Here is a 19,426-nt window from a genome sequence, read left to right as displayed (position 1 = left end):
CTTTAATGAAAACATAGGGTCCTTCAGATGCTTCTACTAATTAGCACTTAAATGGGAGAGTAGTGTTACCAATTAGATTGAGAACTCAAAGGTATCCTGAAAGAAAACAATGATAAACTCTAAAACTTATTTTTATTTCTATTATATGTTAGGGTGCCAATGTATGTCCATGCATATATATATTATTCAAGACAAGAGACTTTATCACTTGTGTGCTTCCCACACATCCTGATTTTGGAGCTAAGCATGAAAATTGGTTGCACACAAATTATGCACAGCCCCTATACAGCTAGTTGTAAATTAGAAGATTAGCGCCCAATGCTGCACTGGTACATTGGAGAATTCTGTTTCTCTGATAAATGATTACGTTTTATTTAGATCACTTTAAGGTGTCATCAAATTCATTCATGCACTAAAACCTCCCCGATTTGCAAGCCAATTCACCTTGCTTCAATTTCTTTGCCTGAGTAAAAGTAATTATGTTTTACAGATCTGTAGATTCTTCTCAGCTACTCATGCTCCATTGGGTTTTTAAAACATGGAGTAAAATGAATAATAGAATTATATTGCAATATTTGGTTTTAGAGCAGGCATATGAGCTTCAAATCTAATGTGAGCATTCTCTCTATACCTGTCAGTTCAGGTAGCCCTCAACTTACAACAGTTCGTTTAGTGACTGTTCAAAGTTATGGTACTGAAAAATGTGACTTATGAACATTTTTCACAATTAAGACCTTTGCAGCATCTCCATGATCGTGGGATCAAAATTCATATGCTTGTCAACTGGTTCATATTTATGACCATTGCTGTGTCCAAAGGTCATGTGATCACCTTTTGTGACTTTCCGACAAACAAAGTCAATGGGGAAGCCACATGCACTTAACAACTATATCAAGAAAATGGGAGAAAATTCACTTAACAAATGTTTCACTTAACAACAGAAATGTTTGGATCAATTGTGATTGTAAGACGAAGACTTGTAGCTCCTTAAGGAGCTGAATCTTTGTAGCTCCTTAAGGAGCTGAATCTTTTACAATAGCTATGTGGACTTAGAAGACTATGTGATTGAGGCATAATACTCAGCAATCACAAATAAAATAAACCAGAAAATGTTTCTTTTCAAATCTATGATTGCTGCCAGAATAATTTTATAAGATTTTGTGAGTGGTCTTAGGCAAAAACCTTCCTGGCTATGAATGGAACTGGTCTCCAGGCCAGAGTTGAGAGTCCAAGGGGACCCAAAGTCTGCATCATCTCTGTTTGAGATAATGCTGCCCTATCCAGAACTTGTTCTAGAACTGAATGTCATGATTTATTGGGGCTTCCTCTGTGTTGCTGGAATTTATCCTTTCAGACTAGACTAGTATAAAAAATTATGTACACATACCTACAAACCACAGCCAATCATTTCTATGTCATATTGCCACACTGCTTTTTCATTTCTCCAACCTACCAATTCCAGCAGTCTAAACTACTTGACTCTGATGATAGTCAATACTTTGTGATGGTGGTGAATATCTGTAGTTCGGTTTCAGGTTCATTCTCTGAGCTTGTAGGTTGGTTTTCAAACGTCTTGTTACCAGGCAAGGTAATATCTTCAGCAGAGTTTAGGGGATGTCTGTCTCTGTGTTCTTCTGCTTATAAAGACTTTGTTTGATCAGTAGGTCTTGTGATGGGTCAGGTGTGAGTGTGTCAAGTGAGGGTCTTGTAATGGGTCTTGTGATGGGGAGTCGTCATGTCAAGTAAGATCACTGGGAGATGAAGTGCTATTTGGAGGGGGGGGTTGTGTGGATTGGTTGAGGGTCGGTGTCATCGCTGGTTGGCTGTGTGGTTGATTTGAATTCTGAGGGATTCATAGGCTGGTTGTAGGTTGAGGTGTGTGTTGATGGAATTAACAAACTCATTAACAAGCTCAGAGAACGAACCTCCACCCACAGTCAATACTGTTTAGGGAAGGAGATCCCTGCTGGAAAGCAATTTGGTGCTGAGCAAGATTTGCAAAAATATAGCACATTGACTGCCTTTAGAACTATGGGAATTTTAAAGAACAGAAATAGATTATGATCAAAAGAAAATGGTACTCTAATTCCAGTTAACATGTGACTATAGCATAATCATTTATTTGTGTTATAAAGGGCTTTTTGAAATACTCATTGGCCAATAAAGTAAATGGGGGAGAAATTTCTTTAAGCAAGATCACTCCATGTAAACTTTGGATATTATATGTTTAGATATGGTCCCAATTTAAAATGACAATGCAAGGAAAAAATGGCATTAGATTCGTGGTGGCACAGTGGTTAGAATGTAGTATTGCGGGCTAATTCTGCTTACTGCCAGCTGCCTGCAGTTTGATGGTTCAATTCTGACCGGCTCAAGGTTGACTTGGCCTGCCCTCCTTCCGAGATTGGTAAAATGAAGACCCAGATTGTTGGGGGCAATAGGCTGACTCTGTAAACCACTTAAAGAGGGATATAAAGCGCTGTGAAGTGTGGTATATAAGTGCTATTGCTATTATTGCATAGTATATTCTAAAAACATTCCTGGTAGGCTTTCTAGTTCTGCTAGAAGAGGCTGTGAGCAATGCCATGAATATATTTCTAGACTCCCTTTAAAGTCTTTCACTCTTTATTTTTAGTGTTTGTCCATGAGTGATACTTAAAAGGTAATCCAAACCTTGATGATGTTTTAAAAACTTTTACATACATGGCATATTGATAAGCAGTGAATTCAGTTATGAAAACTTAATGATGCCCAAACTCTTTAAGGTATAAAACTTCAAAAGGACAACAATTCCTGAATTTGGGGCCCAGAGCTATATTCTTGAAGGTACACAAAGCTGAGATACACTTTTGTGAAGTCTAGAGGGGGGAAAAGGATTAAAAATATATAAAGGCAATAGGGAAGCTGTGCCTCAAAATATGTAAGTGGCTGCCTGGAGGCACAAGGCAAAGGACTAGTAGCATTTGGGAATATGAATAAGAGACAGAGAGGTTGAGAAATATTACTGTTAAATATTACTGTTAATATTACTGTTAAAATACCTAAGTCAGAAAAATTGGCTTCCTGAAAAGGAAAATTTAAAAAAGTAGTTGGATGTCCTCAAATTGCTAAATATTCTTCAGTTAAGTGTACTATTCTATCTTTTATAAAGTAAAAGCAAACTAAATGCAAATAAAAATGTTGTCAACTAAAAAACACTTCTTTGGTCTTTTTAGTTGTAAGCAGAAAGGGAGAGGGGAAAGCAGTGCATTCCTTGAAGGCTTCAGATAATCTCTTTGGAAACCGAACTTTCTGGCACGCAAAATTATTACTGGAGAGCATGATTGATGACTCTTGGCTATGGATGTGTCTCATTGGAGAATATACATGCAAGGTGGGGTGAAGACCAGGATCAAGGGTGAAATAAATGCATGTCAGAGTCCTGACAAATGTTTTAAATGGAGGAGGTGTGGATGGCCAACTCAAGTATCTTATTAAGAATTTAAGATCTGGTTTCATTTGTATTGCTTAACATATTATTTTAGTTGTAGGTTGTAAGTTGCCCAAGGTTTCGCTTTAGGTATGTAGCAATTATCAGCTGATAAACTCTGAGTACAGGAAGACAAAAATGATTTAGGAAGAGTAACTAAGTGTCTGACTTGAAGGGCAAAAATAAATTCTACCTTGGAAATCACTGGAAATAAAAAAGAAAACTCTCTTTGTTGTTATGTTTGTTGCAAGAGAATAGTGCATCTTCACACAGCTATAAAAATTCTCATAATGGCATTTCCAAAAGGGTATTTAAAAATATAAAATCTATGCATAACAATATTGAGTTTAATTTTTCTGACTCAATAGCATTTTAACTACTAGCGATTAAAATATGTGTCACATTATACTTAGTCTTAGAATAACTTTATTGTCACTTTACTAATTGGCATACATTAAAATGAAATTTCGTTGCATACAGCTCTCAGAGTCACCACGTCCAATATACACTACATAAACATGACTAAATAAATAAATAAATACACACATGCCCACATATCCACATATATTATATGACACAGAAACAACACAGTCTAGTTCAGATGTATAAATGGTGAGAAAGATACATTCTCATCCGACAAAGGAAATACAAACACTAGTTTCCACACTTCACTAAGGGTCATGTGTGGAGAGACCAATTCAGATTCTTAGCTATCTGCACCACCAGATACTTTATACTGTAGACCACCTCTTCAGCTGAATCTTTGATAATGAGTGGAGTATGACTATGCTGGCTCTTTTTAAAATCTACAATGATCTCCTTTGCTTTATTAACATTTGGAACCAGGTTACTTTTATTGCTATCATTAGTTGACTTTAACCGCATGGACAGAGTTTAATTTATTAGTACCATTCATTCGCCTTTCATTACATGCAGGCAATGCATCTAGTGTATTTGTGACACATATTGCATTTTATACATCTGAGCCGTTTCCATTTATCAACTGGAAAAGAAGTTTAACTTTGTGGTAGATCATATTCTTTGTATGAAGAAGTTGCCAGCATCACACCATGGCAGATATTGTGGAAATCTTTTGGAAGCTGTGAATAATTATTGCACTTGGCAGTGACTATACAGTACTAAACTGCAGGGAACTCTGGTCAGAGTTGATGGGAAGTTCTTTCAAATGTTCATAAGAAATACCAGGCAGCTGTAAATAAGAAATCTACTATTATAGACTACAGTGGATTTTTTTTTAGATAAATCAATAACTCCAAAGGTTACAGTTTATAACAGATTTCTCACCTTTTCATGATGCCTTTTGATATAATATAGTTAGATTTCAGCAAAGCATTCGACAAAGTAGACCACAACCTACTTCTTAGTAAGCTAGAAAAAAATGATATAGATAGCACCACCACTAGATGGACTCGCAACTGGCTGGCAAACCATACTCAATGAGTAGTCCTTAATGGGTCTAAGTCTACATGGAGGGAAGTAAGCAGTGTGTTAGGTATAACATTGATACCAAATATGGTTTGGGTGAATAAATATATAAAACTTAGATATCATGGTTTAAGTGCTTATCACTTTAAGCACAATGCAGCAGGCAATTAGCCGATTAAGGGTGCGGTTAGAAGTTACTATATAAGGAAGCATTAGGAGCTGGAAAGCTTACTGTGAGCTGTCTGTAACTGTTGCTGGCTGTAACTGTGTGCTACTGTTACTGTGTCTTACTGTGACTAACTGTGATTACTGACTGTGAGTGCCTGTGACTGAACTGTTATTGTTTGCTACTGTTTGCTGAATATCCAGCGTTTGTTTCTCTGGAGAGTGAAACCGGAGGAGGAGATGATATCTTTATCGGCTGATAAAGATATTGCAAGGACTCTTAACTTGGACTATACTAGTGAGTCTTACTGGATGGAAATACTGTGAATGACTTAATGGACTGAATGACAATGATTAAACTCTAACTGGATTAAAAACTATTTAAACACAGTGGTGTGTCACAAGGTTCAGTCTTAGGCCCAATACTCTTCAAGATCTTCATTAACGACTTGGATGAGGGAATAGAAGGGGAACTTACCAAATTTGCAGATGATACTAAGTTGGCAGGAATAGCTAACACCCAAGAAGATAGGCTCAAGATCCAGATGGATCTTGACAGAATAGAACACTGGGCCTTATCTAACAAAATGAAATTCAATGTAGAGAAAAGTAAAGTCTTACACTTAGGCAAGAAAAACCAAAAGTACACATATAGACTGGGTGAAACCAGGCTCAATAGCAGTAACTGTGAGAGGGATCTTGGAGTCTTAGTGGACAACCAGCTAAATATGAGCAAGCAGTGTGCAGCCGCCGCCAAAAAAGCTAATGCAATCCTAAGTTGTATTAACAGAGGGATACAGTCAAGATCAAGGGAAGTACTAATACCACTTTATAAATCCTTAGTAAGACCACACCTAGAGTACTGCATCCAGTTTTGCTCACCACATTATAAAAAAGATGTTGAGACTCTAGAAAAAGTACAGAGAAGAGCAACCAGGATGATTAGGGGACTGGAGACTAAAACATACAATGAACGGTTGCAGGAACTGGGCTTGGCTAGTCTAGTAAAAAGAAGGACCAGGGGAGACATGATAGCAGTCTTCCAATATTTGAGGGGCTGCCACAGAGAGGAAGGGGTCAGGCTATTTTCTAAAGTGCCTGTAGGCCAGACAAGGAATAATGGATGAAAACTGAACAAGGAGAGATTTAACCTGGAAATAAGGAGAGAAACTTTCTGACAGTGAGAACAATCAACCAATGGAACAGCTTGCCCTCGGAAGTTGTGGAAGCGCCATCACTTGAGACTTTCAAGAAGAGATTGGAAGTTGTGGAAGCACCATCACTTGAGACTTTCAAGAAGAGATTGGACTGCCATTTGTCAGAAATGGTGTCGGGTCTCCCGCTTGGGTGGGGGGTTGGACTAGATGACCTACAAAGTCCCTTCCAACTCTGATTATCTGTTAACATATATTCTGAAAGTTAGTTTTTTTAGCTGTATCTAGTGTAGAAATACACTGTGGTTTTAGATTAATCCTTATATCAGCTTTAAACCATATTTCAACCAGAGTACATACAATAAAGTCTGTTGAATTTCACTGTAGATTATTAGTGTACTGCATCTCCTTTTCTGAAGCTTTAAAAAGCCTCATAAAATAGGTTCAACTTTGTAAACAAAATTCAGTCCCCTGCCTCTCTAACTTCACTCTTGCTATTAGAGGAGTGATTGCATCTAATATTAAAAATAAACAGGAAACTGTAAAATACGTACTTGGAAGTAGTTGACCATCATTATAGTGAAGTCCAATTTAGGATACATGCTCTCTTTATTAAGCCTGTGATGGTGCAGTAGTTAGAATACAGTATTGCAGGCTCACTCTGACCACAGCCAGGAGTTTGATCCTGACTGGCTCATGGTTGACTTAGCCTTCCATCCTTCCAAGGTTGGTATAATAAGGACCCTGATTGTTGGAGCCAATATGCTGATACTGTAAACCGCTTAGACGAATCCGTAGAGTACTTTGAAGTGGTATATAAATCTAAGCTCTATAGCTATGTGCTATTAAAAATATATCTATCCTTCCCAGAAAACATTTTTCAATCAGTAGCATTCTCGATAAGAAAAGATGGAAGGAAGGAGGAAGAGGAGGAGGTAATTAAAAGAAACCTAAATGATTACATAAATAATTTGAATTTATATATTACTGCAGCTTCACACACATATTCATATACAGACAAGTAAATAATATATATTCAGTGAAAATTATATTACTGCTTTTCAGATTTTTTAGTGACCTTTCCAAAGGCCAAATGTTCAAGACTGTATATGCTTTCTTGGAATCTGGTGCAAGATTCCCTTGCAGTATGACATAATTATGTCTTTTTCACCAAAAATGGTACAGTAATTTCCTTTAAGAAATTAAAAAAGAACAAAGAATTAAGAAACCATATTTATAACAAACACACAGTTCTAAATCAAAAGTATAAATTAGATCTTGAAAATCTTTACTTTTTATCTTCATCATTAGCAGTGTACACAATATATGGATCTCATAGTTTTTGAAAATAAATTGTTCATGTCTTCTTATTTTAATTCAAAACAGTATATAGAAAGCAACCCTTTCTAGACATGCCTCTATGTAAGATCTTGAGTAAGTAATTATTATTTCAAAAATATGTATATTTGCTTTAGAAAAGCTAACATATTTTGGAATGCAAATATATCCTAAAAGGTAAGTTGTTTAAAGGAAGTGAAAAACATTTTATTTTGATAATATCCCTTTTCATATTTCTTGAAAATGAGTAAAAAATCCCTTTCCAAATTTTATATTACAGTTCCTACCCAATCTCACAACATCTAATATGTTTTATTACTGCTTAATGCAACTGTTTGCGGCCAAAGGGTGTCCATTCTATGATCATGCCATTTCAAATTCTTATCTGAGATAGCTATACATAATATGGATGGTACACCTCTTAAATATAGCAGTGCCTCAGCAGTGAAATGTTTATTTCTATGAATTATCTAGCTGTCATAGGAAGATCATTGTGACAGTCTTGTGATATTAATCTCTATTCTTTATTGACAGATGGAAAGGTTGAAGTTACAAAAGAAGGAGTAAAGCTGTGCACTATGGGGCCTGGGAAGGTGTTTGGAGAACTGGCTATCCTATACAACTGCACTCGGACAGCTACCGTCAAAAGTAAGATTATTTGAAATATTTAATCACGAAGAATTGTTGACAAATCCTGGTAACTGGATATCTTCCAGTTACTTATTGGTGTTCCTGTTTTGAAAAGAAACAAGAGGTCCACTTTTGTACTGTTTTCATCCATGGGTTTTTTCCCCTTTCAGTTTTGTAAAAAGCATATGAGGATTGTGTTGTGTAAATTAAGGGTCTGTATGTCACACTTATTTATTTATTTGCTCATTAATTCAACTTATATGGCTGCCAGATGATTCTGAATGGGCATAGGTTTAAACACCAAATACAAAGGAAAGTGATAAAATCATAAAGCATAACAAAATAAAACATTGGAAATCAGAATATTATTTGTTTAGTTACAACTGGCTAGCACTTGAGTGAAGAACAGTTTTCAGGGCCTTTTTAAAGGGCCAGCAGTTTGAGGCCAATGAAATTTCAAACAATATATAATGAACACAGCTTAGACTAGCCGTATTGTGTTGTATGGTTCAAGTTCACCCAATAATTTTTCCATGCTTCTATTGTCTCAAAAACTTCCACCGCTAAAGCTGTTGTTTTCTATCCAAAATAGGACAAATAGGAAAATAAAAGAGGTATACAGTAGTAGATGAAATCAAGGAACTGGTAGAAAACAGAAGGCTGTGCAGTTGGAATTGTTGATTAGCTCGTCATATCTTATATTCACTTTAGTAGCTCTTTCTTGTACTTAGGGCAAACAATCTTTCCAACAACGGTTCACATTTATTGTTTGTCATTGTTCCATATGTAGTATTTCTCACACCAAACACCTTCATGCTTGGTTTTCTTTAGGATGTTGTCTTATGCATAATTTTAGAACCACAGTTACTCTTTCCTCGTTAAAGTGGTGAGGACAGAAATGATACAGGTAGTCCTTGACTTACCACAGTTCATTTAGTGACCGTTCAAAGTTACAACGGCACTGACAAAAATGACATATGACCATTTTTTCACACTTATGACCATTGCAGCACCCCTTGGTCACATGATCAACATTCAGATGCTTGGTAACTGGTTCATATTTATGATGGTTGCAGTGTCCCGGAGTCATGGGATCCCCTTTTGCGGTCTTCTGACAAGCAAAGTCAACGGGGAAGCCAGATTCACTTAATAACCATGTTACTCACTTAACAACTGCAATGGTTCACTTAACAATGATGACAAGGAAGGTTGTAAAATGGGGCAAAACTCACTTAACAAATGTTTCACTTAGCAACTGTGGTCGTAAGTTGAGGACTACCTGTATTTTCTTGAAATGAGAAATTCTGGAATAAAACTAGGCAATTTTTAATTTGTAATCTTCCCCACTCCATGCCTTGTGGGGATTTTAAACCCTTGACCTGTCTTCTACTATAAGCAGTGCCTTCCTGCATTATATGGTTTGGAATGTTAACAAGTGACTTCAGTTTAATTTATCTTGCTCATTAATGCATAAATAAGTGAATGGTAGTCATGGTTGTAATTAGTTTTATTTCCTTTCCAGACTGCTTTGACAGGGAGGGACACTTAGTTAGCACTTGGAAGCTTTTCAGCAAGATCTAGATTGAAGACACTAGGTTTCTTTCAAGTCCCAAGTGCTATTTAAGAAGTATTATTGACTAATAAATTTCAATTATTACTGTTACTTCTGAAGCTCTGATTGGAACATCTGCTTGTACTTCTGTCTGCATGATAATTCAATTTATTTGTTGGCACTCAGGAAGGACAGATGTTAGGAGGACTGGTAATGGTATAAAAATAAGGATAATGTGAAGTGTTCACTTTTTAAAAGAAAACTTGAATATACAGTACTTGAAAAGAGCATTAGTTCTGATGGAGCCCTTTCCTTCCTTAATGCTTACTTAAGCCATTGCTAGATAAATTAAAACTCTTCTTTTAATCTTACAGAATTGGTGATGAATTAATTCTTTTTCAGTTGGAGGTTGTAGCTTTGGGGTAATATTATTTCATGATCCAAAAGCATGCAAGTAAGAAAAAAACCTTATAAAACACTTTAAACAAGAGAACACTATTCAAAATATCACGAACAAAACTCAGAAATTATCATCTTAGTAGCTCAAACTAAATGAGTTTCAAAGGCCTTTTAAACCCCAGAATCGATGGAGCTGAATTTATATATCTGAGCAGATATTTCTTGAAAATTCTATATTACTGGCTGTTCCATCTTGAAAATGGCCCATATTCAGTGTCTCCATGACTGATCTTAAGACCCAAGTAAGTGCATTTAAAGTACATATATACTTGTGAGTCTTCAAATAAAGTGCTTCTAAATAATTAGCCATAATGGATAGATTTATTTTATTTAGCGGCCACCAAGCTTCATCAAATTCTATGACTTACAAGATTCAAAGCAATAAAACAATGAGAACAAATCTTATGTGCAACTGGGAGACAGAAGGTACTCAACTGAATAAAATATTCTACAAGATCAGGAATCAGCCAGGTTTACAATGCCTTGTGAACATCATCAGGGTGTAAGACATATGGCTTTCCCCAGGGGATACTATTTCAGTACTCCCTCCTGTCAATTTTCAGAAGAAAAGGAAGTTTCATTTCTTTGAAGTCTTTTTAGCATCTTGGAAAAGAGAAGTACTGTAGGCTGGGTTCTTTGTCTTGTTCACTGTTTAATCAATACACCTTTTAAAAACTGGTATTTTACTTAATAGTCTTGTTTTCAATGTTCTATTTATTTATAACAAATCAACCAAGACATGTCTAAAGTAACTACTACTAACTTAAAATGACCATATTGAAGCAGTTTATATAAGCTTCTTCAAACAGAAAGAAAGGAGAATATCGATCATGAATGTATTAATTTAAAATTTATTCAAGTATCTTGCTACTATCATAGTAGTTTGCAAATTTAAAGCATTGTATTAAATCCTGCGATTCTTTCAAAATTGAATTTGGATCCTGGTTACGATAGGATGTTATTGCCAGCAGTATGAAACAGGTTTTTGAGGGATTTGATGGCTACTATTTTTTTCCATTGGAAAAAAAGCTACATAATGGTGGGGGCAGGGACAGATGTTAAAAAGGGGTGGGTATTTGATCACATGATTGAAGATACCTTCTTGACTTTTTTGACTTCTCTGAAACTGTTTGCAAATTCTCAACGTTTTTTGGGTCACTGCCTTCTTAGTTGTACTAAGTGTTTTGTAACACCCTGCCCTGTGTATATGTGATATACTAAAATTATTGTGCAGCTTACATTTTCCTGAATTATACAGTTGCGCTAATACCCAGTGCAGTTGTATTAGTCACACAGTCAGCACGTGGTTAAAGTGTAATACTATTCTGAGCATTCCAATGTTTGATATATTTATAATTGTGATTAATTTACAGTTTTTATGTTTACAGTTTTATATACCTAACAACATTTGTTGGATAAATTATGTGTGATCTTCTATTACTATTATATTAATTGCCCCTTTTTGTCCATCTTCTGCCACTCTCTTAATAATGTGTATGGATAATTCAAATGCCCCCCACCACAGGGTGGTATCACCCACTTTGAGACATACTATTCTATAGGCCAAGGGTCTTCAAACTTGGCAAGTTTAAGACTTGTGGACTTCAACTCCCAGAATTTCTAAGCGAACATGACTGGAGGAGGAATTCTGGGAGTTGAAGTCCACAAGTCTTAAAGCTGTCAAGTTTGAAAATCCCTGCAGGCAGTTAACAACACTACCATTATTCATTAGAGTAAACATTTATATTAAAATATATTCAGAAACACCAGTTGTAGACTCATTAACTTTTTAAATTATAACTTTATCAATCTCTAAAAAATCAGACCAGAAGGAAAGATATGAGGAGATGATCACCATAATGGAAATATTGTTTCCTTTTGTTTAGAAGAAAACACAAAAAGAGGGGGTTATTTTGTTCATGAATGCTAGTTTATACAGGTGCTAGTTTATAAGGAGTCATATATGGATAGTCCTCAAATTACAACAATTCGTTTAATGACTGTTCAAAGTTACAACAACATTGAAGAAAGTGACTTATGACTGTTTTTCACACTTATGACCATTGCATCATCCCCATGGCCATGTGATCAGAATTTGGATGCTTAAGCAACTGGAAGATATTTATAACTTTTGCGCTGTCCAGGGTCATGTGATCATCATTTGTAACCTTCCCAGTTGGCTCTGACAAACAAAATCAATGGAGGTAGCCAGATTCACTTAATAACCACATGATTAATTTAATAACTACAATGAGTGTGGTTAACAACTGTGGTTAAAAACAAGTTTATGAAATGGGGCAAAACTCACTTAACAATTGCCTTGCTTAACAATGGAAATTTTGCGCTCAGTTGTGGTCAAAAGTAAAGGACTACGTGTACTATTTATGAAATAGTATATTTCTCTTTTATTTGAGCTGAGGATGATGACCCTAGTTTACAACTCTATATTTTATTCTACTTTTAATTCTTAATTCCTTGTTGGAAATGTTTTTCTAAAGCCATTTTTAAATGAATTAGAGGTTGATGTGTTTGTTATGTGATAATATTATATAATTTGGATATATGTCAAAAAAGTAGATGGCTCTGAAAGATTTAATGCCAATTCTTCAAAGTTTGTCAAGGGTGTCTTGATATGAGCCTTTTATTTCTAAATTAGGAAGATGGGATCTCAAAATGTAATTGAAATAGCCAAGCACATTTTGAACAAGTTAAAACTCATTAATTCTGAACTTTAAATTAATTGTGGAATGATAGAAATCCTTCAGTCTGTATAATTTCTGATAAATCTTTGGTTTCTAAAATGTACTAACAGATATACTGTAGGAAATTTCACCTGGGTAAAAATAGAAATAAAAGGAGAACCAAAAAAAAGGAGATAATCAGATTTTGAAGTTAGCACTCCAAAAAGGATTGTTATGGGTTTTAAATCCTTAAATAGTATCCGATAAGAATGAGAAGTTTTGAGTATTTAAGAGTACTCTTCCGAGTTTTCACAGTCTTGCTAGTAGACCAGACCAAAACATGTCAAGACACATGTTTCTTAAGTTCAGTTTTGTTTTCTGATAAGCTGGTGACATCTAATCGATTGGCCTAAAGTTTCAGTTGGTTCCCAAACCTCCAGAGGCCCAAACCAGCCTCATTGGCTTTAGGCAACTCACAAACACACAGGCAGACCTCTATCATTTTTTACTACATTTGCCAGGGCTCCATTCCTTCTGTAGGCTCAGCTGCCTCTTATCTGATTGTTATCTAGTCAGTGGCTTTTATTTCTGTCTCCCAAGATCATTCCCATGTCACCATAACCGATGCCTCCATTTCAGGGCTGCCAAAGTTTCTAGAGATGTAGGTCAACACTATCTCAGTACTGTAATAAGATCTGAATCACCAAGGTCCAGAAAATCTGTTTCTTCCAAGGCCCTTGGGAATTGCAAACTGGTCATATTTTCCCCAAAAAGGGAAGATTGGGGACTCAATGGAAATTGCCCTGTCCTTTTGAGTCCAGCCAATGTGTTGATAAGTATGTACTGTAAGTACTGAGATGATCAAAGGAGAAGTCTGCAAAAATAGATGAAAATGTGTATAATTTTTCATGGCAGACTTTAAAAAAAAACTTAAAAACAGTACAGAATTGGAACAAAACATGAGGTCTGAAAAATGAAAAGCTGTGTGAAATTAAACTTGAGAGATAACATTTTGCTTGGGTTGGGGTGCATGACCTTGGCATGTCTTTGTCTCAACTCCTAGTCAGTTGACAACGATTGGTAGCATATCTCGTAGTTTGGTCAACATTGCCCAAACATGATTGCAATGACATTTACATTGGGAGCAATCTCAATTTTGCCCCAGAGGTATTCATTGACTGAACTTTGATTTTTAAAGGTCAGTGCACATAAGAAATGTTTTTACTTTTGGCATTCTGTACTTTGGAAAAGCACACTGATGTTTCAAATCATGTCTTCTGTGCTGACTGATATGCAGAGCATGGATGCTTCTTGGTTATTGTTGGCTTTGCATGCTTTTCCTTTCTGTTCTTCTTCTGTTCCTTTGCCCCGTTTTCTACCTTATCCAAATAAACAGAATGCCAAAAAAGCATATATCAACTCCTACGCCTTTTTCCAAGTTGCCATAAGCAGGAGGGGGGGAAAACCTGAAGGAGCCGTACAGCAACTAAAAACAGAAGTACATTCCACGCTTATCTTACAAAGATTGTAGCCTAGGCATCGGATCTTTTGCCTGTGAGAATCCTTCATTGGAGAATGTGATTGATGACACAGCCTGTGAAGGTGCTTCATTGTGGAGAACCTGATTTATGACACACCCAGGGGGGAGAGGGGAAATAAGGTCAAAGGTGATCATAAATTATGTGTGGCAGAGTTGGGTTCATATGGGTAATGCCGACATGCTGCTCCTAATAAATTTTTTGGATTATTTTGAAGCTTGGCTCGAGGCTCATGATTTAATTAGGACAATTGTCGGAATGCTGACAGCATGCTTGTTTGTAATATAAAGAGCATCATTGTGAATTTCAGCAATTAGTTTCTTTTTGTGCCCTTTTTACACTTGATCTCCATTTGATTCTTAATTACTAGTCACGAATTCAAATGAAGTAGATAAAGCATAAAATATCATTTTGATAGATATTAGTTTTTTGTTAAAAACAAATAGATATACTACTAGGAAGAGTCCCTAGTGTTATCATAACTATTAGTTACGTCAAATACAGCTAGACTTATACACAAAGATTAGGATAGATGTATTAAGCTATTTATTTCTGAATATCAATTTTATGCCTTTGCCTTAATCAGTGGGAAATACAGAATTTATTTTACTTTCTTTTTAATTATGTATTTCTAGGCATACTGAAATTGCTGTGCCACTTATACCACTTAAAGTTAGTGAGTCAAGTCCACTTATTGAAGTTACTCATTTCCATTCCTTTTCCTTTTTAATTTCTTATTTCCCAACAGATAACTCAGCAATTTGCGACCAGTGTCTATGACAAGACAACTTACTAAGTTGTTCTGTAAGATGTTCATAAAATAGTTACTTCTATGGAAACCTCTTCTGAGATCTGAAAATCTTCAGCATATGTTTTTTTCTGTAAACTTCTTACCTATTTATCCATCTTGACATTTCATTATATTCATTATTTTCATTATACCTTTTATCATCTTTCTCTTTGAACTTAGGAATATTTTACAAATCTTTTCATGCTTATCTTTTAACACAGAGAGAACACTTGTGTGCCCTGTGCAATGCAAGTTTTTTTCTGCAATGCAGTTCTTCTTTTCCATCATCTTGCTTTCATCCACATATTATGATGCCCACTTTTCCTACCTCAAATGTCTGGCTGGCAACATCTTGTGTCCATTATTTCTGTAGAAGTTGACTTTCCCCAACTCACTGGCTTCCTTCTTTTGCTTTTATTGTCCAGCTGTTCTACTGGTTTCTAATTTAATAGGTGACAACATGAATTTATTTTGGATCCAAGTATGGGGAGAATGGACAAGTGAGAAGGAGAGTAGTTTATCAAGTGGCCTCTGCAGTCTTGGATTTGATACTTCTCAGATGGCATAATTTTTTTAACCTATACCCAAATGTTACAGATAGTCTTATAATAGTTTTATGATCACAACTAGGACCGGAATTTCAGTTGTGAGCCCTGTCCGTCGTGTGACTGCTGTCCATATGACCAGATGTGGCTTTATGACCATTTTTATGGAGGTCGTTAAATGAATTGCAGAGTTGAATGGGCTTTCTTTTCTTTTTTCTTTTTTCTTTTTTGCTACCCCATAAAAAATGCTGGAAACTGAGCAAAAAACATTGCAAACCACAGCCGTGTGACAGTGGTATACGGCAACCAGTCAGAAATACTTGAAATGATGTCATGTGACCAGAGAGGGAATGTGACATTTTTGTGATGACATGAAGGGACATTTATTTATTTATTTATATTAATTGCTTACAAGAGAATAGGTATAAAAACATAGTTATGAATACATGGATACATATAAGAAAAAAAATAAAAAATAAAATAAAAGAAGCAATAGGACATGGACAGTAGGCACATTGGTGCGCTTATGCATACCCCCTACAGACCTCTTAGGAAAGGGGTGAGGTCCATAGTGTACAGTCTAAGGTTAAAGTTTTTGGGGTTTGGGGAAGAAACCACAGAGTCAGGTAAAGTATTCCAGACATTGACCACTCTGTTGCTGAAGTCGTATTTCCTGCAATCAAGTTTGGTGCGATTAACCTTGAGTTTGTATCTATTGTTTGCTCTTGTATTGTTATGGTTGAAGCTGAAGTATTCATTGACAGGTAGGACATTGCAATGTATGATTTTATATACTATACTTAGATCGGACCGAATGCGATCATCATAAGTAAGACAATCTTAAGCAAAACAAGGACATTTGCTTTTGAGTTGCATCCCTACTACTTCCAATGGACCTCATTGGCATAAATATTTATCATTCTAATTCTCTCTTTATGAAAAACACGGTCATTCTATTATTTCCATTTCCATACAGTACTTCCCATTGCGTCCATTGCTTTGCAGAATAATGTGTATTTTTTTTTCTTTCTTTTCTTCGTTAAGAAATAAATAAATAAATATTACTGCTGCTTTAAGTTTGAAGATACAATTTATCTCCTTAGGCATATGGTATATAGATTGCAAACGGCTTCTATTTTTTCTGCAGGTGTTTCATTTGGGGCGGGGGGGGGGGGGATAACTTTTACTTTTTCCCACTTTCTAATCTAATATAAACACAGGCATAGCAAAATTATCCTTGAGCTGCCAGCAGCCTTTCTTCCTTCCGTGGCTCTATTTAAGTAATAGCAATTGTTACTTTATCCTTCATGTGTCTAAAACTACAATAGCTATTTGACCTATTTTCTCCTTCCTGGACTAAAGGAACTGTGCACAATAGGTTGCAAATAGGCTCTCCCCTTGGGTTCCCTTAAGTGGTCAGCATTTAGTCCCTGGGGGTTTTAATTCACTAGATCAATGTAACTAGTTTTTTTGTAGACAAGTGACTGAGTGCCTTTTTGAAAGGCGAACAGGATAATAGTTTATATTTCAGTAGAGTTCTGAATAAAATATCAAGAGAGTGTATTAAGAGTAGAACTGTAAACGTTTTCCATTAGTAGCGATTTCAAAGCAAACATACTGAATCCCTTTTTCATTTATTCCAGCTCTACAACCGTAAAGCGTTAGGTTTGTTATAATCTAGAAAAATTAAACATCCGGATGTGATGTGATGAACTAAAATTCCTCAGTTAAAATGAATTTTAATTCCTCGGTTCAAAGATTTTCTCATGCAATTTAATATTTATTTTGTCTGGCTTTCTGGTATTATTTTGCTCAATGAATAACTAAAATTATTATCAGTAATCAGTACACTATCACACAACCACACCCCTTAAAAAGATTTTTTTTTTAAAAAAAAAAGTTAACTATGATTATCTCTCTTCTCATATTAAACCCATGCATTTTACAGGAAAGTAGAAAAAGTTATTTTGAATTGATAGCTGATGGTATTATTAAAAACAATGTATTTATTTGAAACATGGTATCTGTTTCAGGACTCTGCTCTGAACTTTTAAAGGTTTTGAACTTACTTTATTTACTATAGTAAAGTGCTTGCAGGAAACAAAAGAAGTTATATGAAAGATTGAACAGGTTAACAAATGGGAATTTAAAAAAATGTTGAACATATGAGCTGATCATTTACAAATTATAGTAAATAAATTATTGAGTGTGATAGCATGGGGATTAAAATTAGACTGGAGTTCATGAAAATCAGTGGGAATGATTGTGAATGAAAGGGAATAGAAGTAATACTACTTAAGTATGTATTTATAACTAAGTGCAATAGTATAAAAACAGCAATTATACTATGTCATACTACAATCAGTTCTAAAAGTATAATATAAAATAAGGAGTTTCTAGTGCAGTCTTTGTCACTTGCGGTTCTATGAAGTCTAAAGTTTTGTGAGAGGTTATTAGGGTTTATTGTGATAGAAAAAAACAAGTATAATTTTTAAATGTAATGTGCTAAGCAATGGCAGCTCTCGGGTGGGGATTTTTACACAGCGCAAATCAGTTGCTGGCTACTACTTTTCTTTTGCTGTAATTATTGTAAAATGAGGATTGGGTAACTTACTATAAGAATGAACAGTATTGTTTACTATTGTGTTTAATTTTTTCTTGAGACTTCAAAATTATTTCAAGGGTTCCTATAGAGTAAAGAAGTTGAGAAAAGGTATTATTATACTATATCTGCACACTGAAGGGGTAAAACATGTATTTTAGTGCTTTACAAAAAAACCCTGAAAGGATCTAACTGTAAGCATGATTGCAGTGCTCCAAAGAACTGAAGCCAGGTATAAAAAAGTTGTCAACCACAACTTGGCTGTTTTCAACTGTGGGAAATCCAATATACTGTGTATGTTTCAAGATCCTTTTAATAGCTGGGTTTAGCCAAATGCAAGGCACCTGCAATTTTTAATGGCATCTTTCCTGAATGCCCAGCCACTTCAGTGGTGGTATTCTGTGGGCGTGGCTTAATTTGTGGGTGTGGCTTGGTGGTCATGTGACTGTGTGGGCGTGGCTTGGTCACATGACCAGATGGTCATGGCTTTATGGTCACATGACCAGATGGGCATGGGTTTGTGGCCATGTGACTGGGTGGGGGTGGCCATGTGACTGGCAAACCAAATACAAGTGGTCCTTGCTTAATGGCCGGTTGCTTAGCAAGTGTTCTAATTTATGACTGATCTCCCCAGAGCTACTTGACCTGTTTTGGAGTTTTGCAAGACACACACACACACACACACATACACACACACACACTCTTACTTCTAACCCTGGTATTCTATGATTCTGTAAGGATCTCCTGCTGGAGGAGGGGTTGGACTAGATGACCTCTGAGATCCCTTGCAGGCCAGCCCTAGATTGCTGTGCTGCTTCAAAGAGTCTTCTGAAGCCAGGGTTTGTGTCCTTCCTTCCTCTTCTTTTTTTCCTCTCTCCTTCCCTCCTGCCTTCCATGTATTTATCTACACATCCATATATCTCATTCACGTTCTCCTCCCTCCCTCCCTCTCTTTCTTTCTTTCTCTTTCTTTGTCCCTTCCTTCCATCTCTCCCTTTCTTTGTCTATCCCTTTTCTTCCTTTCACTTCCTTTCTCTTTTTTCTTCCTTTCTCTTTT

At 35.9% G+C, this 19,426-nt stretch overlaps 1 protein-coding gene across 2 annotated transcripts in view; it reads left to right on the top strand.

Moving 5' to 3' along the window:
* Positions 1–19,426, top strand: part of PRKG1 (protein kinase cGMP-dependent 1) — an 864,463-nt gene that overhangs the window by 415,079 nt on the left and 429,958 nt on the right. For both annotated transcript variants that reach the window (XM_087964134.1, XM_087964133.1), the window contains exon 3: positions 8,107–8,220. In XM_087964134.1, coding sequence (XP_087820260.1) covers positions 8,107–8,220 — 114 coding nt within the window. The remainder of the gene's footprint in view (positions 1–8,106; positions 8,221–19,426) is intronic.

The sequence above is a fragment of the Notechis scutatus genome, chromosome 4 (assembly GCF_049901735.1).
Source record: "Notechis scutatus isolate UNSWTSFEM ecotype Mainland chromosome 4, rNotScu1.2, whole genome shotgun sequence".
In the NCBI taxonomy this organism is placed as follows: Eukaryota; Metazoa; Chordata; class Lepidosauria; order Squamata; family Elapidae; genus Notechis; species Notechis scutatus.
This window is presented reverse-complemented; position numbering and strand designations above follow the sequence as displayed.